The sequence below is a fragment of the Carettochelys insculpta genome, chromosome 13, assembly GCF_033958435.1.
Source record: "Carettochelys insculpta isolate YL-2023 chromosome 13, ASM3395843v1, whole genome shotgun sequence".
Taxonomy (NCBI): domain Eukaryota; kingdom Metazoa; phylum Chordata; order Testudines; family Carettochelyidae; genus Carettochelys; species Carettochelys insculpta.
Window position 1 is genome coordinate 44,514,243 of NC_134149.1, and position 26,439 is coordinate 44,540,681.

At 62.8% G+C, this 26,439-nt stretch overlaps 1 protein-coding gene across 7 annotated transcripts in view; it reads right to left on the minus strand.

Annotated features, from left to right (window-relative positions):
• Positions 1-26,439, minus strand: part of NHSL2 (NHS like 2) — a 78,696-nt gene that overhangs the window by 5,983 nt on the left and 46,274 nt on the right. For 2 of the 7 annotated variants that reach the window (XM_075007761.1, XM_075007765.1), the window contains exons 2-7: positions 8,928-9,083; positions 6,969-7,105; positions 6,412-6,607; positions 4,758-4,889; positions 1,068-3,308; positions 306-438 (exon numbers count right to left, since the gene is read on the minus strand). In XM_075007761.1, coding sequence (XP_074863862.1) covers positions 306-438; positions 1,068-3,308; positions 4,758-4,889; positions 6,412-6,607; positions 6,969-7,105; positions 8,928-9,083 — 2,995 coding nt within the window. Of the gene's footprint in view, positions 1-172; positions 439-1,067; positions 3,309-4,757; positions 4,890-6,411; positions 6,608-6,968; positions 7,106-8,927; positions 9,084-26,439 lie in introns of all 7 variants that reach the window. The other 5 variants (XR_012647287.1, XM_075007762.1, XM_075007763.1 and 2 more) reach the window with 5 other exon arrangements.

Here is a 26,439-nt window from a genome sequence, read left to right on the forward strand (position 1 = left end):
AAAGGGACCTTCCCCACAGGCCCTGGGTGCAGGGCTCCTTTCAGGTTCCCACTTGCTGCATCCCACCAGTAATGGCCCTGGTCTGGCCTGGGCACTCCCTGCGTGGGGCAGGGTCTGGGCTGGCAGCCCTAGCGGCAGCGGGGCTTTGTTTGCCCTCAGAGCTGGGACAGACCTCACGCAGCTCCATGGGCAGCCCCAGCCCCGGCCTCGGCTCTGCAGAGACCAGCCCAGTTACTGCCTGCTGGGCCCCCGACTCCCGGGCTGAGCAGACGCCGGCTGGAGGGTGTTTGCTGGGGGGCCGGTACCTGTGGATGACAGTAAATAGATCCTCCGTCGTTCGGGTCGTCACAAACACCTCATCATCCTCTTCCGCTATCGACTCGGCCGTTTTGTCACTCGCACAGCCCCCCTGGTTGGTGCCTCCCTCCGGGGGGTTCCCTGGCCGGGGAGAGGCGCCGTGAGCCAGCGCAGGGCAGGGGGGCATTCCCTGAGCTGGGGGTCACTCCCAGGAGCTACGTGGGCAGCCCCTCAGAGCAAGCTGAGGCCCCCATAGCTGTCCATGGGCCCGGGGTAGCCCTGCTGGGTAACCAGTCTGATGCCCGGCCCCCGGGGGGGTGAGAGGATCCCAACCCCAGGCTTCCAAACCCCACCACCCCAGGCTGAGAGCCAGCAGCCCCTGCCCACCACCCCAGCTGAGTGCCAGCAGCCCCTGCCCACCTCCCCAGCTGAGTGCCAGCAGCCCCTGCCCTGCCCGCCTCCCTGGGGGCTGCGACAGCAGAACGCACGAGTGCACCACTCTGCTTCCTGCACACACACACGGCCTGGGAGGTGCTCGGCCTCTGACGAGACTCAGCACAACACTGAGCCGCCAGGCGTTGACACGCCCTGACCCAGGGCTCCCATCCTCGCGCAGGTGGCTCTGCCTGCTGGCCATGGGAGGTGTGAGCTTGGGCACCCCTGGGTGCCCTGGCCAAACCCTGGCATGGGCTGCCAGCTTGCCTGAGCGCTTCACATCCTAACCCCCCGCCCCCTGGGGAAATGCTGCAGAGAGCATCCGCTGCACTGACCTGCCGGAGCCTCCCCGGGCGTGGCAGCGAGTGGCAGGCTCGAGGGCAGCTCCATGGCCTCTCCGGGTGCCAGCAGGTCATTGGCGTCCGGGTCCCAGCAGCTGGTGTCCTCCTGCAGGGTGATGATGGGGCTGGGCGTCAGCCTGAGCTCGCCGGGGCAGGCGCCCAGGTGGGGCGGGGGCGGGGTGAGGGGCAGGTACAGCACACTGGGCTTCTTGGGCACAGGGGGTGGGACTTTGGCTTTCCTCTTCTCCCCCTCGGGCCCGCGCACGGGGCCGCTCCGCTCCGGCTGGCCTCGGGGCTCCTCCTCCAGGCTGCTCTGGGACAGGCGCCGCAGGCCCGAGAAAAAGCCCTCTGGGTAGCCCTGGGTGGGGGTCAGCGGAGAGGGGGGCTCCCCTGGGCTCCTGGCCTCCGGGCTCCTCTTGGCCTTGGCCTTGCGAATGACCAGGTAGATGTCCTGCGGCAGCCCCCGCTCCTGGGCCGGCGGCGCGGGCGGGGAGGTGGGCGACCCCAGGGGAGACTCCTCCTGCAGAGGCGGGGGCTTGGCCAGGATGTTCGGGGGCCGCTTGGCCAGCGGTGGCTTCTCGGCCACGGGCGGCTTGGCCTTCCTGCCTGCCAGCTCCTCAGCGCACTCGGGGCTCTCCAGGTCGTCCTCGGGCTCCGAGCGGCTGATGGAGCGCAGGCGCACGGCGCGCAGGTCCGACTGGGTCACCACAGGCATGACGGCTTGGACGGGGCTCGTCTTGGGGCCCAGCCTGGGCCCGAAGGTGGAGTCCGAGTGGTGCCGGCTCACCTTGGCCTTCCCCTTGAGCGAGAACTTCAGGCCGGACAGGTCCAGGTGCATGGGCGGCCTGAGGGGCAGCTCGAAGGAGAGCCGGGACTTGGGGCTGCGCTCCAGGGGTGACGGAGGGGGCAGGGAGGATTTCCTCTCGGGCACCAGCGGGCGCACCCGGACGGGCTGGTGGGGGGAGTGCCCGAGAACCACCGAGGTGGGGACGGTGGGCGTGGGGGTCTCTGACTGGCTGGAGTAGCCGCTGGAGGGTGACATCAGCCCAGCAGGCCGCCCCGGGGAAGAGGTCTTAAGCTCTGCCTCGGCCGAGAGCTGGGAGGGGGTGGTGGCCCGGGAAATGGAGGGGGAGGGGAGGGACTCAGAGCTGCCCTGCGCCCTGCTGCACTCAACCACGGTGGTGCCCGTGGCCGTGCTAGAACTGGACAGGGACTGGTAGGGATCGCCGGCCTTCCAGTCCGGCAGGCACCAGTGCCGGGGGAAGGGCACGCTCTCCGGGTCCCCGGCAGGAGGCGCGGCTGTGCCGTCCGGGGGCAGCATCCCAGGAGCCGGGGGGTCCAAGAGGAGGCAGAGGCTCTTGGGCCGCTGCTCCTTTGGCAGCGCGAGGCCGGCCTCTGCTCCTCCCGCCTGCCCGTCTTTGATCAGCGAGACGCTGCGCATGGGAGGAGACGGCTTCTTCTTCGCCTTCTTGAGAGAGATGCTCTTGGAGCGGCACCTGCGCTGGGCGTCCGGCTCCACGGCCAGGGAGACGTTGTCCGTGCTGGCGCTGCCCTCGGAGCTGGCGCTGGGGTAGCTCAGGGCATAGGTCCCGCTGCCTCTCCTGTCCTCGGGGTACACCATGTCCACGGAGCTGAGCGAGCCCGAGTCTGTGGGCACAGACAGCGACCTCTCGCGGAAGGGGCCGGCCCGGCTCTGCAGCGTGGCTCCCTTGGTCCCGCTGGCTGGGAGGGTCACCTTGGCCTCTGTCCCCTTGGGCGCCGGGTAGACGGCAGTGTCCAGCGGGGACGCGGCAGCCCCGCAGGGGGGCGCGCTGGGCCCTTGGCTTTGGGGTGGCTCATCTGTAGCGATGAAGAAGGAGGCAGCACCGTTGCAGCGCTCGGGTGAGCCCGCGGCTGGGGACCCCACAAGGCCACCGGGGGAGGGACATGCTGTGTCCTCGGCAGCTGGGCTCAGGCAGTTGAAGGAAGCCGTGTTCCAGGCAGGGGAGAAGGCAGAGTCCTTTGGGCCGTTGCAGGCCACGGCGGTGCCCTCCATGCTGGCGGGGGGCTGGCAGCAGCGGGCCTGCAGGCTCTCCCCCAGGTCACTGAATGTCTTTCTCAGCGGCACGGCCGGAGGCCGTGGGGTGCAGGGCCGCCGGGGCGCGCTCCTCCCAGTCGCAGCCTCCGGGGCGAAGCTGCAGGAGGCCGACTCCACAATGGTGGCGTGCGGCGTGAAGGTGGGGCCGTTGCTGCCGCCTGTGGGGACAGACAGGAGAACAGGGCTGAGCTCTGGCTCAGGACACCCCCCAGCCGCCAGGCACCGCCTGCCTAGGCCCGGCCCAGAGCCCTGGCCAGCCTGCACTGTGCCCACGCTGGGGGTCAGCACAGCGCATGGCTGGGGGGGGCAGGGCTGACCTCTCACCCAATGGGCTGGAGCCCAGACCCTGCTGGCATAGAGGCTGCTGGACCCAGCATGGCCGGCGAGAGGGAGAACCTCCCTGCAGCCCACACTGGGAAGGACCTGGGATTGCAGGCACCAGCCCCAGATCTGCCTGCTGTGTCCTCAGGCTGGGTCCCAGCCCCAGCTTCCTCCAGGGCAGGGCCTGGCCTGGTGCTTGCACAGCCCAGTATGACGTGGTTATCCTGAGGGGCGTGGGGAGCAGGACAGGTCCTGAGACCCACAGAGCCCCCTTCCCTCGGCTTGTGGCCACAGCCCAGCTGGCACCCCCTGGCCCTCGCTGGACAGCTCTGCCAAGGCCTCTCCCTTCCACGCTGAGTGACTGCCCAGCCTGGAGAGCCCCTGCCACCCACTGTCCAGCCCAGCCCAGCCCAGCCCAGGCAGGAAGCAGAGCCGGGGGCTGGCTGCAGCCAGCGGGAACTCTGTGCAGAGGGTGCAGGATATGCCCTCCGAGGTTCTCTTGGCCTCCCTGGTGCCTGAGTGCTGCCAGGAGGCTCCCCAGGGCCTCCTCTGGCCTGGTGGGAGGGGCTGGATCCCGGCTGCGAGCTGGGACTCAGGAAGGGAGCTGCCCATGCCGCCAGAGAACCGGCTCTGCCATTTCCCCTGCCAGGAGCCAGCACGAACGGCGCACAAATTGCCCCTAATTGCTCGTCAAGGCAGCGAGGAGCTGTCAGGCGCCACAGCCCCAAACAAAGGCACCGGCTTCCTGGCAACAGCGCCTGTGACGCTCCCAGCGATCGCGCCCCCCATGCAGGCGGGAGCCAGCTCTACAAGGCAGGGCCCTCGGGAACTGGGGGAGGGGAGGCCCTGGGCTCCCACAGGTCACCGCTGCGTCCCTCACCTCGGCCGGCACTCAGCACCCTCCCGGCACTCACCTAGGGCCCACAGAGCGAGTGGGCCGTTCCCATGGGCACATGGCAGGTCGCCGGCAAGGCCAGGGATCCCAGCCGTGGCCGGCGTTCCAGGCCCCCCCGGGGAGGGACCAGCCGGCCTGCTCTTCAGATCAGGGTCAGCATGTCAGGGTGCAGCCCCAGGAACCTCCTGCTGGGCCGGGGTGGGCCAGCCGAGGGAATGGAGGACAGACCCCTGGACGAGGGATCTCAGAGCTCCGTGTGGAGCCCTGGGCTGCTCTCGGCTCACCGGCTCAAGCAGCCCCCTGCGGCTCTGGCTCCCGACTCCCAGCTCCCCCCCGGCCTGCGACATGGCCCGAGGGGCCCCGCTCCCAGCCATGCAGCTGCTGTGGTCACCTTGGTCTCGCAGCGCGAGGTTAGGGAAGCCGATAATGGTCCGTCTGCGCCGCAGCGTGGACTTGGGGTTCACCGCGGTCTCCGTGTTAAACAAGGAGTGCCGCGCGCTCGCGTGCCTGTCGAAGTGCTGCCCTGTAGCCAAAACAAAGACACTGCGCGTGGCAGTGGGCTGGGGCCGGCGGGACCTGGGAGAGCCACGTCCTGCCGCTATCAGCTCCCAGCCCTCGTGCGGCTCAGCGTGGCCTCTGGAGAGATGGAGGGACAATGGTAGATGACTGGGAGGGGGCCGCATGCTGCTGGGAGAACCAGCCTTGGGGGACCCGGAGACAAAGGAGACAAGGTGATGGAGATGTGATGCATCAGTAGTGACCGAGACCCCCGCTTGGGCCTCTGGGGCCGGGCAGGTGAACTGGGGGTCCTCAGGGACAAAGCACCAGACAGGCTGGGCGGGGTCTCCCACGAGGGGCTCTGGCCACCCAGCTCGGGCTGAGGGCCTGGCTCCAGGCGTTCCACAGACAGGCAGGGCACCTGGGGGCTTCACACAGGCCTTATGCAACTCCAGCAGGGACTTCAGCAGCCTGTCCCCACAGTGCCTCCCCTTCCCCTCCAGCGGCCAATGCTGCCGCTCTCCCAGCTCCTGCCAGGCAGTGGGAGGGCTCGGGGCGTGTGCCCTCCCAGCCAGGGCAATACCCAGGGCAAAGGGGTCAGAGGAGGCCGTTTCCTCTAACACCAAGGCACTTTGGTACTGCCAAAGCCCCACGCTGAGCAGAGCCGGAGCCGGGGCCTGTAGCCTCCCCCTCCTGCCAAACACAGGAGTTCCCTGGCGCTGACGGCCGGCTCGCCCCATGCTGGGAGCACCAAGGTGACCACAGAACACACTGACTGGTGAGCTGGGAGCCACTCGTGAGATGACGCAGACGAGACGGGATGAGTCCAATGACGTGTCACAGTGAAGGCTGACGTTACGGAGGGTAAAACACAGGGGCAAGAACACAGCACAGAAACGCTGCCCTGCAAACTGCCCCTGGAGCCTCCCTCGGCCTGGCTACTGAGCATCATCCGGGCCCTTCACAGCCTGCAGCCCGCCTGGCCAACAGCGTGGCTGCAGGTTGGCCCCGCCTCTGCAAGCCCGGCCCCGCCTCTGCTTGCCTGGCCCCTCCTTCACGTGTCCGACCCCGCCTCTGCAAGCCCGGCCCCGCCTCTGCTTGCCTGGCCCCTCCTTCACGTGTCCGACCCCGCCTCTGCAAGCCCAGCCCCGCCCCCACGTGCCTGGCCACGCCTCCCCACATCACTGCAGTCTGGCTTTATCTAACCATTGCGCTTTCTGGGGCGTCCTCACCACCCTATCCAGGGCTCAGCAGCAGTGGCACTTACTCTGCCCAGAGCTGCCCTGCGCAGGGCACAGAAACCCAGTGCCGCTGTGGGGAGCTGACTGGAACAGGTTAACCCCTTGCCTCCCATGCACCTACACACGATCCCCAGTGGCCTGGAAGAGGCACAGTCAACGCTCCACGGGCAGAATAAATTTTGTTCTATGCACCAGGGGGTGTGGGGACACAGGCCACTGGCTGTGGGCGCGCTGCCTTCAGCTGGGTAGCCCCGGATCTCCCTGGGGCGGCCAGTGCAGCGCTCGGCTCACAGGGCACAGCCCTACCAGAGACGTTGATGGGGACAATGTTGGCTTGGATGGAGCAGGATTGGTGCCACCTCTTCTCCTCCACGGTGGGCAGTGGGAAGGCTCGTGTCCAGGCTGGCTGCTTGTCCGGGGTGGTGGGCAGGCTCAGGAAGGGCTCTGGGGGCCTCACCCCCAGCGTGGTGCCCTCATCCTCATTTGCTCGCTGGGCTGCAGGCTGCCAGGGAACAAGAGAAACGGGTCCCGAGGCCAGGCCGTGGTGGGACGTTACCAGGCCTGGGGAGGGGAGGGACGGGAGTGCGGGTGTGTGGGGAGCGGGGGGTGACTGTGCGTGTGGGGAGGAAGCCAGTGCTCACAGGGAAGGCCTGAGTGACGGCTTGAGTCACAAATCCCATGGGTAGGATTAGCCTTCCTCCTGCATCCCTCCGCCCTGTGGCCCCCAGCCCAGGGCAGGCTCGGCCGATGCCCCTCACCCCCCCCGCGGCCCCCAGCCCAGGGCAGGCTCGGCCAACACCCTTACCTCCCCCAGCCCCTGGCCCCAGGAAGGCTGCTGTGCCCTGGGCCAGAGACACACTCACCATCAACACGAACTCCAGGCGCTTGGCAGGCAGGGGCCGGGGAGACGGCTCGGGGGGGACGTCCGGGGGCAGGTGGCTGCCGTAGCGGAAAGTCTGACCAGTGACTCTGGCCTCTGTGTACTGCTCCTCATACTCCTCTGGAAGACAAGAGCTTGCCATAGCGCAGAGTCCGGGGGTCCCCTCCCAGTGCTGGGCCAAGGGCCAGTGGGGCAGGCACTGTCTGCCCCCCTGGCAATGGGGTCCTGCTCTCTGCCCCCCCGGCACTGGGGCCCTGCTCTCTGCCCCCCTTCATGGCAATGGGGGCCCTGCTCTCTGCCCCCTCTCATGGCAATGGGGTCCTGCTCTCTGCCCCTCCCCACGGCAATGGGGTCCTGCTCTCTGCCCCCCTCCCACGGCAATGGGGTCTTGCTCTCTGCCCCCCTGGCAATGGGGCCCTGCTCTCTGGCCCCCTCCCACGGCCATGGGGCCCTGCTCTGTGCTCCTCCCCACGGCAATGGGGGCCCTGCTTTCTGCCCCTCCCCCGGCAATGGGGCCCTGCTCTCTGCCCTCCCTCATGGTAATGGGGGCCGTGCTCTCTGTGCCCCCACAGGGAGAAGAGCCCAGAGGAGCTCCCAGCTGTTCCCGAGCAGCTCTAGCTGAGCCCGTGTCTCTCTCCCAGGTCCCACATCCCACGAGATTCGGGGGGGGGGGCGGGGGGAGCAGCTGATTCCCAGCAGGGACAGTAGTTTGTGGAAATCTGGTTGGTGCCCAGAATGCCCCGAGCCTGCACCATATCCCCACCTGAATGCCACCCCACCCGCCTGCGGCTCAGGGAGGGAGGTGGGGTGGGGAAGGCTGCGGGGGTGCGGCAGGCTCAGGGTGGGGGCAGGGGCTCGGGTACAGCCTGCAGGCTCTGGGAGGGAGTCTGGGTGCGGGAGGGGGAGTGCAGAGCTCAGCTGGGGCACCCCCTCCGGCAGCAGCTCCTAGGTGGGAGGAGGGGGCGGGGAACACCAGCTCCCATTGGCTGCAGGGGTGCTGGGGTGGAGACATCGCCCCTCCCGCCCCTTCAGTGTGTTGGCAGACGTGGGGCGCGGGTGGGCTGGGAGCTGCCAGTGGGGGGGGACCCCGGGGCCATTTTAAATTGCCCAGAGGAGGCAGGTGGCCAGAGCACCCCAGGGGGACGTGGGGGCAGCAGGCGACCTTGGCTGGAGCCGGGCCACCGGCCCACAGAGCTCACAGCCGTGACCTGGTCTTACAAGAGGGCAGGGGAGGGAGAATAGGGCAGCTCTGTCCCCTCCTCTGCACAACGGGTCAGGCTGCACCCTGCTCCCCCTCCTCTTGTGTGCAATGGTGCAGTCTGATTCCTCCTCCCTTCCTGTCAGCAATGGGTCAGCCTGCTCCCAGCTGCCCCCCCAGTGCAATGGGTCAGCCTGCTCCCAGCTGCCCCCCCAGTGCAATGGGTCAGGCTGCTCCCTGCTGCCCCCCCAGTGCAATGGGTCAACCTGCTCCCAGCTGCGCCCCCCCCGCCAGTACAATGGGTCAACCTGCTCCCAGCTGCACCCCACCCCAGTGCAATGGGTCAACCTGCTCCCAGCTGCACCCCCCCAGTGCAATGGGTCAACCTGCTCCCAGCTGCCCCCCGCCCCTCAGTGCAATGGGTCAGCCTGCTCCCAGCTGCACCCCACCCCAGTGCAATGGGTCAACCTGCTCCCAGCTGCACCCCCCCAGTGCAATGGGTCAACCTGCTCCCAGCTGCGCCCCCCCCCCAGTGTAATGGGTCAACCTGCTCCCAGCTGCGCCCCACCCCTCAGTGCAATGAGTCAGCCTGTTCCCTGGTGTCCCCATGTACGAGGAGGGGTGGTAATAGCCCCCGTCCCATGAAGCACCCCTCCCCCCCCCGTGGTGCGCCACAAGCCAGGGGGACGGCGTTCCTGCCGCGGCCCTGCCCGGTGGCCCCAGCCCTGCCCTCGGGGCCGGTACCTTGCAGCAAGCTCTGCAGGTTCAGCTGCGCCTCCTGGTGCAGTTCCTCCATGCCGGGCGGGCGGCCCGCGGCCAGGAACACATTCACAGGCTGTTGCCATGGCAGTTTGCAGTGGGGCGTTTTTTTGCTCTCTGGGTCCAAGTTAGAGGTGGCTGCTGAGAGGAGGGAAGAGGAGGGTGAGAGACGGGCCACAAGCCCCAAGGTGCAGGCTGTCCAGGGCAAGCCATTGTTGGCGTGGGGGTAACTGAGGCAGAGGGGCTGGGACTCCCAAGTCACCGACTGTGCACCCACAGGCCTCCAGCCCCGCAACAGCAACATGACCTGGCACCAGCCACCAGACCGGGAGCCAGGAGAGCTGGGTTGTAGTCCCCACTCTGCTGCCCCTCGCTGGGTGCCCCAGTTTCCCTGCTGGAGCATGGGGAGACTGCCGGCTCTCTGGCCCCCTCCCGCAGTGAGTCTGGCCCCTATGTCAGCAGCAAAGCACTGCGCAGGGCGTGAGGCAGTCACGCCAGCCGGGCGTGGGCTGTGACGGACAACGTGCATAAGGACTCTTGCTCGCAAACTGCCGGGGAAGGAAGGAACAGCTCCGCTCCCCTGGCCACTCTCACACCACCACTCTGGTGGTCTGCATCTGCATCTGCACCTGCACCCAGCATCTGTAGACCAGCCTGCACCCAGGGGAGTTCCACCGCGGGGGAGGACAGCTCCACAGTCGCTGCAGTTCAACCATCCCAGTGACCAACCCAACACAAGGGCACCTCGCAGTCCTCAACCGCAGTGAGCACGGCAACACGGCCAGCCAACGGCTCTCCCACGCCATAGGCCATGCAGCGCTCAGAGACCCCACCCCACAGCGCCCCCAGCCAGGACATTTGTGATCACATCTTTCCCCAAACAACTTGACAGCCTCATCCCCCCCAGCCCTCCCTAGGGACCTTCTACAGGCCAGGGACCCCAGGCAGACCCATCAAACCTGGCCAGGGGACCCTGCCTGATGGAACAACACAACTCAAAGAACTGTCCTCAAACCACGCACCCACACCAGGCTGGCTTCCTCCCTCACAGCACCCTTGCCACCATACACATCACCTTCTCGCACACCAGCGCCCCCCACAGCGATGGCATCACTGCTTGCCTCGATTTATCTACAAGACAATGGTCACCCTTCGGCTACCATCCCCAACACATCACCAAACTCATCCCTTCCATCCTCACTCAGCCATTTCACATTCAATAACTCTTTGCCCAAACCGAGGGACCGCCATGGTTTACTAGGATGGCTTGCTGCCAAGATACACTCCTTGTGGGCCACTTTGAAATACATTAATGACACCTAAACTCCCTCATAGGCTTCCACCATGACTTCAACAACCACCATGCCTCCTTTAACCTCTTATTAGCCTTGATTTCCTGGATATCAGTCAGTTTCAACAATGGAACGCTACAGACAGTCATGTACAAGAGACCCCGGGATCACCACACTCATCCCACAAATCTGATAACCCTCAAACACACAGAGAATCTGTTAGCTACAGCCAGACACTCCGATACCACAGAAGATGCTCGGATTTGGACGAGAAAGTCCTGGACAGACACCTTAACACACTAGAGCCGTGTCTACACGTGCACGCTACTTCGAAGTAGCGGCACTAACTTCGAAATAGCGCCCGTCACGGCTACACGCGTCGGGCGCTATTTCGAAGTTAACTTCGACGTTAGGCGGCGAGACATCGAAGTCGCTAACCTCATGAGGGGATCGGAATAGTGCCCTACTTCGACGTACAACGTCGAAGTAGGGACCGTGTAGACGATCCGCGTCCCGCAACGTCGAAATTGCCGGGTCCTCCATGGCTGCCATCAGCTGGGGGGTTGAGAGATGCTCTCTCTCCAGCCCCTGCGGGGCTCTATGGTCACCGTGGGCAGCAGCCCTTAGCCCAGGGTTTCTGGCTGCTGCTGCGGCAGCTGGGGATCCATGCTGCAGGCACAGGGTCTGCAACCAGTTGTCGGCTCTGTGGATCTTGTGTTGTTTAGTGCAACTGTGTCTGGGAGGGGCCCTTTAAGGGAGCAGCTTGCTGTTGAGTCCGCCCTGTGACCCTGTCTGCAGCTGTGCCTGGCACCCTTATTTCGATGTGTGCTACTTTGGCGTGTAGACGTTCCCTCGCAGCGCCTATTTCGATGTGGTGCCGCGCAACGTCGAAGTTGAACATCGACGTTGCCAGCCCTGGAGGACGTGTAGACGTTATTCATCGAAATAGCCTATTTCGATGTTGCTACATCGAAATAAGCTATTTCGATGTAGGCTTCACGTGTAGACGTAGCCTAGAATTGCCATCACCAAACAAGGAGGTGGTGGCATCATGGGACGGGCTATCCACATGCCCCAAGAGAATGTTGAACATGGAAACAACCCCCCTTTTGACCACTCGCCCGTAGTTCTCACCTACCAGGCCACAGTGGAACGCAGAGCATCACTAGCTATTACAGCCCATGTTCGATGGGAACTCCATTCTGAAAGAAATCTTTCTGAGCCCCCTCTCCTGACCTTCGAATTCCTCTTCAGCCTTCCCAGGCTCATTATCAGGTCCCCCCAGACCTGGACTCACCACTCAAAACTGCCCCAAACTCAGTCAGAACAAGAGATGAAACCCTGCCGACGTAGCGCCACCGCTGCGACTCTCATTCTCCGTAACGCACCTTTCCAGAGCTCTGGGCCTTACATGTGCCTGCCACAATGTGTGGTGCCCCCACCCCGTGCACTGAACGTCTCAAAGAAAACTAACTGTGCAGGGGAATGAAGTCAGGCAGGCACAGCACTCTCCAATGAAGTCACACAGGGAAACGAACGCGGCTATCCCTCCGTCACAGGGAAACGAACGCGGCTATCCCTCCGTCACAGGCAAACGAACGCGGCTATCCCTCCGTCACAGGGAAACGAACGCGGCTATCCCTCCGTCACAGGGAAACGAACGCGGCTATCCCTCCGTCACAGGCAAACGAACGCGGCTATCCCTCCGTCACAGGGAAACGAACGCGGCTATCCCTCCGTCACAGGGAAACGAACGCGGCTATCCCTCCGTCACAGGCAAACGAACGCGGCTATCCCTCCGTCACAGGGAAACGAACGCGGCTATCCCTCCGTCACAGGGAAACGAACGCGGCTATCCCTCCGTCACAGGGAAACGAACGCGGCTATCCCTCCGTCACAGGGAAACGAACGCGGCTATCCCTCCGTCACAGGCAAACGAACGCGGCTATCCCTCCGTCACAGGCAAACGAACGCGGCTATCCCTCCGTCACAGGCAAACGAACGCGGCTATCCCTCCGTCACAGGGAAACGAACGCGGCTATCCCTCCGTCACAGGGAAACGAACGCGGCTATCCCTCCGTCACAGGGAAACGAACGCGGCTATCCCTCCGTCACAGGGAAACGAACGCGGCTATCCCTCCGTCACAGGCAAACGAACGCGGCTATCCCTCCGTCACAGGCAAACGAACGCGGCTATCCCTCCGTCACAGGGAAACGAACGCGGCTATCCCTCCGTCACAGGCAAACGAACGCGGCTATCCCTCCGTCACAGGCAAACGAACGCGGCTATCCCTCCGTCACAGGGAAACGATAGAAGACAAAAGTATCTTCTCACCCGCTGGCCAGACCGTTCCCCTAACCGGTGACCAGAGCTCTCTCTGTACTCGCTTCTCTAGGGCAACCTGCCCCGCACCTTGGGACAAGCCTGGGAGCTTCAAGGACAAGCCTGGGAGCATCAACTCATAAGCAGACACTGAAAATCCCAGGGTGAGTAGGGGCACTGGATTTGTGGCTGATCACAACAATCAGCCTTTTCATTTCTTACTCTTCTCACCTCTGCTCCTTTCTCCCCTGGGGGGGGGGGGGGGCGCGGTTTTGCCGACCACTTCACCTTGAATGGCGCCTTGAAAGACGTACTAACTGCTCATACCAAACAGTCTGTTCCAGCTTATCTTTAGCTGTGACACTCTGAGGACATTTCAGAGAACTCCAAAGCTTGTCTGGCTCGTCAACAGAGCGTGGTCCACTAAAAGACATTACCACCCCTCCACCTCAGCACTCTCATCCCCTGGGACCAGCAAGGCTATCCCACCACCGAACATCACAGCCCCATGCAGTCAGAGGTTCATGAATTCCAAGGCCAAAAAGGACCTCTGTGGTAATCTGGTAATACCCCACAGAGACCTGCCCCCAAAAGACACGCAACCTTGATTTAAAAGGGTCGGGCTGGTGACTCCACCGCCACCCAGGGTAGATAGTTCCAATGGTTAATTCTTCTCCTGCTTGTAAACATCTGCCTTATGTACACACTGAATTCATCTTGATTCCACTGCCAGCCAGGTGAGACCTTCCTCTGCTGGGCCCAGGAGCCCCTTTACTACATTTCTTTCCTGAGTTGTAGGTACTTATGGCCTGGATTGAGTCATCCCTGAACTTTCTCTTTGCTCAGCTAAATGGCAACAGAGCAGGGGGTTGCCGGGTTAGCCTGTATTCTGACAGAACATCACAGCAGTCCCGTAGCACTTTAAAGACTAACAAAGGAGCTCCTTGTCTCTCTCCTGAGAAGTGGATTTTAACCCCTTAATCCTCCTCGTGGCTCCTTTCTGACCCCTCTCCTATGGATCAACCTCTGCCCTGAGGTGTGGGCACCAGAACTGGAGAGAGGATTCCAGCCACTGTTGCACCGGGGCCAAGTGCAGCGTAAAATGAGTGCCCTTGGGACAGTCCCCTGGTGATCGATTCCAAGGCCACCCCCGGTCTTTTGGCTGCAATGTCGTGCTGCTCACGCACAGCTGACTAACTACCGCGACCCCCCCCAAATCTTTTCCATGGTCCCTGCGCCCCAGCATAGCCTCCCCCTTGCAGGAGGTCCGGCCGACGTGCTTTGCACCCAGTGCCTGCATTCACAGGTAGCTGTATTCACTCTGCTTGCAATCCGTTTCCCAGGAGATCACCGTGCTCTGGAGCAGTGGCCTGTGCGCTCCGTTTTTTTAACTTCCCCCACAATAATTGTGTCAACCCCCGACTTCATCAGGGATGAATTTCAGGTTTTCTTCCAGCTCACAGATATTGCTCTGTTGCCCTCCTGTGTGCTCTGCCCGTTCCCTGGGGCTGGGAAGGGCGTCTCAGTGCGTGCTCTCAGCGTGGCAGCAGCTGGGCCTTTCTGCTCCACCAGCGTGCAGGCTCTCGAGCCCACGGCCGCTTCCCTCCTTGCACAGATACGCCGGGGCCAGGCTAGGACTTGCCTCAGTTGTGTGCAACCTCTGCCTTCTCAGAGCCCACCTGGGCCTGTCCTAGCCAGAGCCAGGGCCTGCCACAAGCACAAGGAGCCACAAGGAGCTGGGGCCTGCCCCAGCCAGATGAGGCCACAGAGAGCCAGGACTGACCCTACCCAGACACGGCCATGGGGAGCCAGGGCCCACCGCTGCTGGGTGTGGCTGGGACAGGCTATGGGAAGGGTAGTCAGGGTGGAGGCACAGGGCTGGGATTCAGGAGATCCAGAGGCTTCGTGTGACTTAGCGCAGCTCCCTGACTGCTCTCCCTCCGTCACCACCTGTGCCCCGCTGGCGCAGAAGGCACGAGCTGCCCTGCAGGAAAGGCATCAGGGCAGGGGCTGCTGGCAAGGCCGGGAGCTGTGCGCTCCAGCGTTGTGGATGACTAGCGGTTGCACTGAGAGCAGCTGACCAGAGGATCTGTTGAGCCTCGGGGAACACCACTCTGCCATAGGCTGGGTGGGCTCCGTAATGGTGTGGGTGCCCTGCCCCCTGCAGGGAGAGCCTCCAGGGGCTGGTTTCGCCCCCGGAGGAGGATGGGGCCATGCCCAGGCACACAGTTCTCTGTGCAGAAAAGGGGCTGGAGGGAAGCGGAAGCGGATTTCCTGCTGAGAAGGGTTTCCTGGCAGTGCGAATAGCACAGGAATGACAGGGCAAGGGGGGCGTGAGGCCTGCCCAGGAGTCCCTGGCTCTGACGCTGACTCTGGCAGCCCAGACCCAGAGGAGATTCATGGCTCGCTCTGCTCCCGCGGGCCTGGCTAGCTCCACACCGCAGAGCTCCAGGGAGAACTGCCGGCACCCGGAGAGCTGCGTGCGCAAATCCACCGCACAGGGACCGAGGCGCTAAGTCAGGAGCTGCAGAGCCAGGGGACACGCCACCCAGCTCTGCTTCCTGCGCTGGGGTCTTAAGCCCCAGAGCTTTACGGCAGGGGAAATCGTTCATCAGTCGGTTGTGCCAGGCAGGGTCTCCTCCCACCCTTCAGCTCCGCAAGGCCCAGCCCGGCCCTGCCCTGCCCCAGCTCCGGAAGGTCTGCAGAACAAGCCAAGTGTGACGCGAGTCCCCACGCACAGCTGGGCTGGAGAGGGAACTTGGAAAGTGGCACCCACGGGTGCTGAGATCAGCCTCATCATCTGCCATCTTGGGGACCCTCTGCCCCACCCTAGTGGCGTGCACCCAGGTCCCACTGCCAGGCAGGCAGTGCCTCTCTGCACCCACTTCCAGGCATGCTCAGGTCTCTGCCTGGCAGGCAGTGCCTCTATCCATCCTCTGCCTGGTCCTCCTCTGCAGGGCCGAGCCAGGCAGGCTCAGCCCCCTCTCCTGGTACAGGTGCACACCTCACACCCTCTCTGCCTGGGTGGCCCCTACGGGACACAGCCCAGCACATCGCTCCGAAGGAGTCTCCGTGGGACCACCCGCGGCACGGCGCCTGGGCCGTCACATCCCTGTGCCCCCGCTGCAGAGACAGCCAAGCGGAGTCCAGATCCCTGCACCTGGCGAGCTCCCATGGCTCAAAGCCTGCACCGGCCCCCGGGCCCCCACAGCCAGGCTTTGTTGATGGTCTCTGTCTTCCCGCACCCTGCCATGTCTCTGGGGGCCCCTCCGGTGCTCTCTGGGAGCTGAGTGCTGGGGCGGCCGCCCGGGAGAGAGGTGGGTGCTGCCCAGCTGGTTAGCAGAGCGCCCACCGCCAGCAGCCTGTGTTGGTAGTGCAGGTTCACACGCCTCAGTGCACATAAAATTTATTCCACCCATGGATGGAAAAAATTAGAGGGACCATCGGTCCCCTCCCCCTCTCCCTCTCCCAGCCTGGCCCAAGGAGGCCGAGTCCCTGTGGCTCCTGGCCCCTGTGCACGGAGTCTGATCTCCGTGGGGCACAGACGCGGTGCTGGCTGCTCTCGGGGAGCTTCTGGCTCACTGTTGCTGCAGGAAGCCCAGCACCCGGCTCCCCTAATAACCAGCCAGCCTGTTTACAGCTGCCGGCCACCGGAGCGTGACGCAGAGAGACCTGCCCTGCTGGGACACTCACAGCCGCATGCAGGGGCATGGGAGGCCACCTTGAACTGGCCTGGTCTGCACCCTGCCCCAGCTCTCTGGGGGGGCAAAGGGCCCTGGTCTGACCCACGGCACGCTGTGTGTGGGGCAGGCAAGGAGCTGGCCTTGGGGGGGCCTGAGGGGAGCTGGGCTGTCTCCACCACATGCCCCTGCACATAATGTGCCCAGCAGAGACACATGCAGCTGGGCTGGCCTGGGATGCGCACAGGGGGTGCATGCGGGGCAGACACACACCTACATACCCGGAGACGTAGTCACACAGAGGTACACACCCAGAGAGATGTATTCGCACACAGGTGTGCACAGAGCTGCACCCATCCACGATTTGCCAGCGTCTCCCACAAATGCGCCCCCCAGCCTGGCTCTGCCCTTGGCTGCCGTCGTGGCATGTGTGCTCACCAAGGCCTTGTCTGGCTGCTCTGGGGCGCCCAAGGCGTGGGGCTCCTGAGCACAGCCCAGAGGCAGCTGGGGCTGGGTGCCACGTGCTGGCCCCACTTCCCCACGCAGCCCAGGGGGAACTGAAGCCAAAGGGGCGTAGCAGCCCGGGGTGCACACACCCGGAGTTGGGGGTTGCTTGGGCGTCCCGGCAGACAGGAGCACAGCACCCCCTACAGCCCGTCCTCCCCTTTCTATGTCCCCACGTCGCTGGGGTAAACTGGGAGTCTCATGAGTCTGTGGCTCTCACGGCTGAGTTACCCAGAGCACTGTCGTCTTCGCGGCACCGACGCGCAAGAACGTCAAACGAAAGCAAAGCCACGCTCGCTGCGCTGCATGGCTAGCCTGGGGCACGGGCCAGGAGACAGCAGGGAGGGGCCGGGGCCAGCGACGCAGAGAGCAGGCCCCACCACCGGGCTGGGACGGGACGAGACGTGAACGACGGGTCCGAACGCCAGCACTGCGCCCGCGCGGCCGGAGCCAGAGCCAGCGTCTCAGAGCTCCGGCCCACCGCCCCCGCCCCACCCAGCAGCACGGCCGCTTCTCACGCTCGCACGGCAGGATGGGCCGTGTCATGAGAGCTGCAGCTCCGGGCGCCCTGCCCCGAGGAGAGACCCCCAGCTGCCCTTAGCAGGGCGTATCCCTGGCCCTCTTTCGGGTCTGAGCCCGGAAGGCTGGTGCCAGGACCCAGCCTTGACCACCGGTGCCCTCTCCTGACTCGCGAGCCGAGCGTGGGAACTGGAAGATCTGACTCCCGGCTTTGGTGTACGTGGGGCTGGCAGTTCCAGGCCTGGCTCCACGCAGGACCTAGCAGCCCCCCACGCCAGCTCTCCTGCCACGCCACGGGCGCCTCCGGGGGCCAGGCACAGGCAGGCTGGCCTGGGTGAGGGGCAGGAGCAGCGCTGGGTAAAACAGGAAATGCCAGGAAACTGCTCCAAACCACAGCCCCCTGCTAAACCTGAAACGAGTGGGCAGACTCCCTCGCCCCGCCCCGCCCCGGGGGGATCAGCTGAGCCCAGGGGTTCCTACCAAACTCAGCATCCAAAAGCAACACACCACCCCCTGCGCCTAGTTACTGCCACAACTCCCGTTCCCGTGGCAACAGCACTTAGCAGATGACTTTTTAGGCTTTAAATAATTTGACTTGTTTCCATATCAACAGGGGGACGGGCGCACGAGCCCATGAGCGCACGTTACGTGTGCGTGCACACGCGTGTGAAAAGCATGGGGCGGAATGGCCCTCCCCCAGCTGGGCTGGGTCCCCAAGGCCCACGCAGGCCAGGAAGCGCTCCTGCCCCAGCAGCACTGGGCTGTCCTGCAGAGCAGAGCCGGGCCCAGGGTTTTGTGGCAGGAGCACTGGGTGAGGAGAGCGCAGAACAAGCTCTCCGCCTGGCAGGCGGTGCCCCTCTGCACCTCCCACCAGGTGGGGTCACGTGGCAGGGGGCGGGTGCCTGGGCTGAGCCTCTGCATGTGATGGCCTCGAGGACTGTCAAGGCGACCACAGAGCATCAACCTGGGGCCAGAACCGACCCCTCAAGGGTGTAGCCCTGCAACTTTCCCCTGGGCACAACCCGACCAGCCGCTCGCTGCTGGGCACAGCTGTGACCAAGGCTCATTAACGCCACTCCAGCACTCCCATCTGCCGCCCGCCCGCCCACCGTCGCTTTCCCTCTGCCCCCAGCATCTGTGCCCCCCAGGCCCGCTCCCCACCCGCCCACTGTGCCTTGCATTCTCTGCCTGACCCTCCAGCCCTATCCGCCCCACAGCCTGCCAGTCCAGCCTCTGGTGCCCACAGAATGCAGACTCGGGTGCCAGGGAGCAGCAGGCAGGCACTGCCAGTCAGTAGGGCTCCACCCTGGGACCTGGCCTGTCCCAACCCACACCCTCCGGGGTCCCTGGCACCTTCAAACACCTAGACACAAGCAAGGAAGCAGCAGCCAGCATAGCTGGGGTGTCTGATCTCCCGCCCTCCCCCACCGGGAGCCGAGTGTGAGAGCGCTGAGGGTACCGCTTACGTGTCCGCTGCGCTGGCCCCCGGCCCGCTCAGTTCTGCACTCCTCCGAGCCCCGGCCACGCCAAGCTGCCCCAACGCCAGGCTACAGCTGCTGCCGGGCAGCGGGTGCCCTCGAGCCGCACCCTGCGCCTGGCCCAACTGACAGATTCTGGTCATGTGCGCAAACCGCAGCCCAGAGCCACGACTCTTCTTGTGCAAGGAGAAGGGGGAAGTGGGGCACTGCACAGGATGCAGGGAGGCACCTCGGAGCAGCAGCCTTAGCAAAACAGGCTAGCAACGGTTTTGCAGCCCCACCCTGCTGACCCCATGCTCGGAAGCAGGACAGGGACACTCTGGGGTGTGCGGGCTGCCTTGCCCTGCATGTGACGATCAGAAGGGCTCTGTCACTGGCCTCACGGGAGGCAAGCTGGAGAGAGGGCAGGAGGCCCTGAAACTCACAGCGAGCAGCCATTTCTTAGCTCCAAAGGGTGCACCCAAGAAGGGAGAATTCTGCACTAGACCTGTGGCTTGGCAGGCAAAGGGGAACTCATCACAGAAGTAAAACCATTAATGGTAAATGCTCCCAATATGCTCCCGTCCATAATATGCAAACAGAATAAATCCCAGAGCCGCGAGATACATATAAGATACACTCAGTGCTTTAAAAGGAGCAATTTCACAAAACTGAAAACAATTCTGAGTCAAGTCAGATGGAAGGAAGATGTTAATCAGAAAAATGTGAATGATAATTGGGTATTGTTGAAGAATACTTTATCCCACGCCCAAAAAAGCCACAAATGAGGAAGTTTTCCATAGTGATTAAATAAAAACAACCTGGTTTAGAAGCAAAGTGAGAACAACCACGGAAACTATGTATAAAAAAATGGAAGAAAGGGAAAGTTGATAGTGAGGAGCAGAAGTCAGAAGCTAGGAACTGTAGAAAACTGATAAGGGAAGCAAACGGATGCAAGGAGAAATCTGTGGCCAGCAGAGTTAACAATAATAAGAAGGAAAGAAGGTTTTCTTAAGTATATCAGGAACAAAAGGAATCATGACAATTTAAATGACAGAATAATCAATAACAGAAGTATCTGTGTTTGAGGGGGGATACAGATAGTCATCTACGATAACACCCTTTCCAGCCCATTGGAATCTCTGTAGGATGTTAAACAGCAGACACTAGAAATAAATATTTGTGAACTAACAGGTCCACAAAAGTTGCATTCAGGAGTTTTAAAAGAGCTGACTGAGGATCTCACCGGACAGTTAATGGTCATTTTCAATATGTGTCTGAACACTAATGAAGTTTCAGAAGAGTGGAAGAAAGTACCAGTATTGAAAAGGAGGAAACAGGGTGACCAGAGTAATTAGAGGTCTGTCAGTCCGATACGTTGATGTAATATACTTAGACCTCTTCAATGCCTTTTTTTTTCTTTTTTCTTTTTTTTAAAAAAACAAAAACAAAAACAAAAGAGGAGCTGGTACTCAGCCCTCCCCCCCAAAAAAATCACCCTCAGCCAATCCCATAGCTAGGGCTGCCAAAGTCCTGGTATTCAGTACCAGGAAGTACGGGCACAAAAAAAAAAAAAGCCCTGGATTTCTGTAAGGCATTTGACTTGACACCACAGGACGTTCCCACGGGGGTTGCAGTACCAGAAGTCCGCACACTGGGTAACGTTACTATCTGGTGGCTTTAGCCTATGCACTGGCGGCCTTGGCCTTCAGGTGCCCGACCTGGTGGGGAGAAGACGGGGAGCACGCTACGGGCAGCGAAAACCCACCGCCCTGTCCAAACCCGCCTCAGAGCAAACTGGGAGCCGCCGCGCTGCCGTTCGCCGCTCTGGCCCCCACGGGTGGGAAGTGGGAACCCGGCAAGGCGACGATGGCAGCCAGCAGCGGCTGCCGTATAAACACAGGCTGCAGCGGCCCAGCTGGCGCGCGGCAGTCGGACCCGGGAGCAGTAAGAAGAGGGCACTTTTCAGAGCGGCTGGAGGATGGGGACAGATGCTCCAAGACATCAGCCCTGGTCACAGTCTGAATTCGCACAATGGGAATGAAATGCGCCAACGTGGCAAACCGAGCCCCTCCCCACTGGCCAACGACAGGCCTGCCCTCCTCTGGCTGTGCCCCCAGCACGGCAGCGTTCCTCGCAGTAAGCGAGGGCAGACGCGGCCCCGGCGCGCTGCTGGCAGAGCTGGCTGGCATCCGCTGCAGTCCCAGAGCTGAGCCGCACGCTGGCTGTGCCCAGTGGGGGAGCAGCAGAGAGCAGGAACCAGAGGGCTCCGGAAGGCATTGCACAGAATGCGTCTCCCCTCAGCCCCTGCTCCTGCTGAACTCACAGGCTGGTGTGAGCAGCCCAGGCTGCTGCCTGCACGTCTGCAAAGGGGCAACCTTCAGGCCAGCTGGTCCCCTTTGCAGGGCTTGGCTGCAGCCTGAACAATGGCCTGGAACACGAATGGCCTGGGTGCAATTTCGGAATACTTCTTTTAAACGTCACACTGACCCCCGCCCCGGCTGCCATCCCGAGACCCCTCCAGCCCGTCAGCTGCAGAGCTGCAGCTTGAGCAACAGGCAGTGCGGTGAAGGGAGTGAGGGCTGGGAGCTGCTGCTGGAGAAGGACCAGGAACATGCCGTGAGGTGGGGTCTCAGGGCTGGCTGCTGGCAGCAGAGGACTGGCCAGACAAGTGCTGTGTTCAGTTCTGACCTTCACCCCACTCTCCCCAGGCCCACCAGCCTCTCGCCTGCTCCTGCCCCCTTTGCCACTGCTCTCCTCACTAGCTCACACCCAGCTCTCCACCCCCAGTTCCCACCCACCCCAGCCTACCCTACCCCTTGCCCTCTGCCTGTGCCTCAACTGCCCCAGGCCCTGCCAACCTTCGCTTGTGCCCCCAGCCAGCCTGCCCTGGAAGCTGAGCATTTGGGCGGCTGCCTGCGTTTCTACTGGTGGTGCACAGTCACTCGTGCCTGGGTGCACACAACAAAATTTATTCCACCCACCGATGGAAAAAAATTAGCAGGACCCCATATTGTACCCCCTCTGCTCGGACCCCATCCCCCCAGCTCCTTCACCTAACCCCTCTCCTCTTCAGGCTCCTAGTCCCATCACCCCTCTGCATTGCAGGAGACAGACTCCCCGCTCTTAGTTCTGGAGCTAAGCTTCACAAAGGGCCAGGGACAGCAATTGCTGAGCAGCCCTGTGTCCTGAGATTGGAGCATGCGTCGTCCTGCCCGGCCTGGGGATGGCTCTGAGGGCCAGAGCATGCTCAGTACAGGCAGACTCTTTGGAGAATTTAGCTACCGAACTCTCACAAATTTCTACTGAGCAAGTGCAAACAGATTTCTGCAGAGGGTTGACTGATTTGGGGCCTGTCCCCAAAGAAACAGGTTAATGCACCTCCCTGAAACAAAGGAAACTTCTCCACCAAATGTCAAGGTCCTGCTCAAAAGCACGAATGTGCTGGAGCTTCCCTGGGAAAGTTGGAAAAGCGGTTTTAGCACAGGCAAAACTGCCTATTTGCCCCTAATCTCAGACTCAGAAACGGCTGTACTCTTTGAGCTGAAACTCAAAGCCAGCTCAAGCCAGACCCCAGCCGTGGGACATTGAAACCTGGCTGGTTAAAGTCTGGCAAAGGCATACAAAATGGGATCTTTGAAAACGTCAGGCAGCCTCGGACAATTCCACATGCAGCCATAATTCCACGGGGAAAAAAAATCACTGACTGGCACAGAACTCGGTGCAGAGAGCTGGAATTTTTTTGCACTGGCTTCTCTTCAATTAAACAATGGTGCTTCTGTTGGAACTAAATGACAATAATTAACACACTCGAGACACTGGGGTCTGTGCTATTTAATTCACTGTTCAATTCAGTGTATTCACCATTGGTTCCACGTGTCCACTGTTTGCTGTGTGGCTGACTTTCTCGCAGGAGATAACTGCACTGGTGAAGCTGTCATAGGAGGAGTGATTGGTTTGGCAGCTGCATAAGGGACATTTGGGGCGTTTAGCAGGTTGGAAACAAATTGGGATTATGAGATAAGCCTAGTGCTTGTTTCTGCTAAAACTGTTATCAGTAGGCAATGTCGGTATTGACAGTGCCATTGTTAGGGTCCAGAGCTAACACCTCACTGGGTGAATAGAGCAATTTGCTCCTCTCAAGCTGCAGATCCAGGGAGGTGACCCAGTATCAGCTATGCTCATTTAAGGGATCCCAGAAACCAGAGCTGAGCTCCTTCGCCGATTTACCTTTCCCTCGCTACCTCCTCCGCAGCCTGCCCTGCCAGAGGCTCATCCCTGGTTTCCTCTCCAGCCTGGGGATCGGGGGAGACCATTATTTCCATTTGCAAATGCAGAGACGTGTGTTTTCCAGGGTCTCCTGTGTGCTGTGTTCACTGCAAGTGCAGATTCAGCAGAGGGGCCAAGGGGTGGGGGTTGGTGGGATATGGACCCTGACTTTATCCATAGGCCAGGAACAGCTCCACAGGCCTCAGTGAGGTCTCCATGGCCCAGCGAGTCCTTAGCCTCTCTGCTGACACAGGGCCACTGACTGTCTCCTCCACTGACCCCTAAGCCACCCTGGCAACCCCTGACCAGCTGCTCTGGCTTGAAGCCAGCTCCCTGTGCATCCCGATGGCAGGGGGCCGGCACAGCTCAGGCCCTCCTCCCTGGAGCCCTGGCAGGAGCCACAGGCACCCAGAGGGTCCCCAGTAGGCGGCAGTGGTCACCGCAGCACCCGGAGCATCACCACCGTCTCAGGGACAGAACAGCCTTAAAACAGGTGAAAAGAGCTGGGAGCTGCTGGGACACGGCCCTGGGGACCGCCGCGGGCGAGAGGGGGGCAGGCCAGCCAGGCAGCGGCCAGCACAGGAGAGATGCAGGCAGGGAGGAGGGTACAGGAGGTTATCGAAGAGGTGACCGTGGATCTTTCTCGGGAAGGGGGGTGGTGGTTAGAGCAGGGCTGGGAGCAACGTTCCCTCGCACCTTTTCCAGCCCGGTGTGGAACACATTTTGTGCATGCTGAGGCCTGTGTGAATGTGCACCACTCGCAGAACAAACGAACAACAAACCAAACCGAGCTGTGGGCGCTGCGCTGGGCGGCTCTGGAGTCTGCCCCGAGCAGCCGCCCGAGCGTACAGCTCACAGGCAACACCGACCGGGAGTTCCTGGGTTCTGTCCCTGAACCCAGGGGGAGGAAAGGGGTCTCGCGCTGAGTGCCGCAGTGAGTGAGCCTGGAGCCGGTACTCTACCTGCAACCCCACCCCGACTTCCGGGGTGATCCTGGATGTGCTCCTGGCCCGCTCGGTACCTCAGTTTCCCCACCTGCAACACGATGTTTGTGTTTCTCTCCTGCCTCACGGAGTCAGAGCTCATTCATTCCCGTGAGGGGAAGGGAACCAGCCGGGGCAGGTTTCCACCCTGGGGTCCTCCACAGGAGGCAGCTCTTCTAAAGGACCCGGGTCGCGTCAGCGTCAGAGCGCTGGATGCTGGGGCGAGGACACCTGCCTGCACTGCTCCCCGCAGACATGCGCTTTGGCCCCTTGTGGACTGGAGCCAGCCCAGGCCCCTAGCCGCGCCTGTGAGCTCTCCTTGCTGGGCTGAACTAGGGAGGCCAGCAGCAGAGCCCTGGCTGCTTTGCTGACACCATCCAAGCCGCTGGCCTGGCGCCCACTCCCCTGGGAGGGGAAAGGAGGTGAAGTCATGCACTTTCTCACACCTCCCCTCCCGTCTGGAAAGCAGAGGAAATGGGACTCCAGATTCTGTCTGTGTCAGGCCGGTGATTCACGCCAGCGTGGGGGATGTGAGCACCAGCACGCCACGAACTGCCCTCCCTCAGCCTGCCCTGCACCTCTGGGGCCGGGGGCGCAGTCCCCACCCAAATAAGAAGCCAGAGGCCAACTGGAGGAAAACAATATTGGCTCCCAGGCACCTGGATGGTGCCCGAGATGGTACCGCCTTTGGGCTTCACCAATGGTCCTCTTCTGCGAGCCCTGGAACGCTGCAGCGAGGGAAGGCAGCCGGCGGGGCATGTGACAGGTGGGGAAACTGAGGCACGAGGCGGCACTGGGACCTGCGGAAGGCCGCAAAGCAAATCAGCAGCAGGGCCAGGACCTGAAGCTAAGAGTACTTTAACCTCTCTGGGGCCCACACAGCACGGCTCAGGGAAGCCCCCAGAACCTCCCAGCACTGACACCCCACCCGTGCTGGCCCCACTCTTGGAGGACGCGCATGCAGAGGAACAGCCCAGCATGCTCTGGGACCGGGGGGCCCTCCCACCCCAGCTGCTTCCCCCAGCTCCAGAGACCCCCATGTCTGACCTGCAGACCAGGCTTGACCCTTATCTCTGTCAGTGAGTCCGACTGCCCCATGCTGCAGGGCAGAGGCCGCTGCGACACTCCCAAGGGGTTTGCAGAGGTGCCCATGGGGCAGTGCACAGCAGCCGCTGGGGGGGCAGGGAGTCCTGGGGGCTGGGCGATGGCTGCCCCCGGAAGGCGAGAGAAGGCTGCGTCTTGGCAGGGAGCTGGCGGGGTGCAGGTCGGGGACAACCCTCCCCCCCCGCTGCCTGCCAAGCGGAGCCCACGGAGGGTCCCTGCCCCGAACAAATGCCACGGCTGGCTTGTCTGGGGCTGCAGCCCCAGAGCCAGAGCCAGGTGAACTGCCCCTGGGCTCACCGCCCCCCCGGCTGGTCCCCCCCCACCAGGGGCACTGGGCCAGCCCCGGCGCGCCTTGGGGCCGGGCTGTGCGAGAGGGGAGTGGTGCTGGTCTGCCCATCATCTCCCTCAGCCCTTGGAGGGAGCAGCAGCCGAAAGCCCGGAGGAAGGGCCCGATTCTGTCCCAGGCCCGCCGCGGTGGTCCAGGGCGAAGGGGGCGCCGTATGCAGGGCACCCCTGCCCATTGCCCCTGCATTCTCACCCTCCTCTGTCCCTGGGCAGGTGCTGCAGGCCCCCGCCCCACACCTGCCGGGCCCTCGCTCCCCAGGCTCCAGGGAGCAGCGGGAGAGGAGAAGGGCTGGCCGGCTCTGTGGGAGAGAACTGCAGCCACAGTCGCTGCTGGGCTCTGCCTTGCGAGCTGCCGGCTGCTGCAGCCTGGGGGAGCTGCACCCCTGGGCACTGCCACGTGGTGGGGAACCTGAGACTCCAGCCGAGGGTGCGTCCCCAGCACCACACCAACCCTGAGGCACCGCAGGCTCTGCCACCCGCAAGGGCCGCGTGAGCTGTCACATGCCAGAAGGGGAGGCGGGAGCTGTGGGGAAGGTGCATTCGAGCAGTCTGTGGAGTTAGCACCCTGCTGCCAGGGGAGCCACGCCCAGCACTCAGCACCTCCAGAGCAGCCACTCCATCGCCTGCCCCTTCCCAGGCACCCCAAACAGCACAGCCCTGCACAGGAGCTGGGCTGTAGGGGCTGCAAACCCTCTGCCCTGGGACCCCAGCATGTACCCCATGGGCCAGGCAGCCAACCAGCGCTTTCAACACACACCTGTCCAGTAAGTCAGACCTCCCTACACATGCACATACGCCTCCCCAGCCAGCCAGCACTGGTGACCACACAGACTCCTCCTTCCAGCCCTGCGCAAAGCCCACCAGCAGGAAGGCTGGGGACAGGGGCCCAGAGGGGGTCCCCAAGCTGGGCCCTGCCTCTCCTTCCTCCTCCTGCCAGACCGGATGCCCCACTCAACCTCCCAGCTCCAATTCAAACCCGCCAGGCCCCTCCCCATCCTCTGTCCTGTTTCCCAGGGAAGAA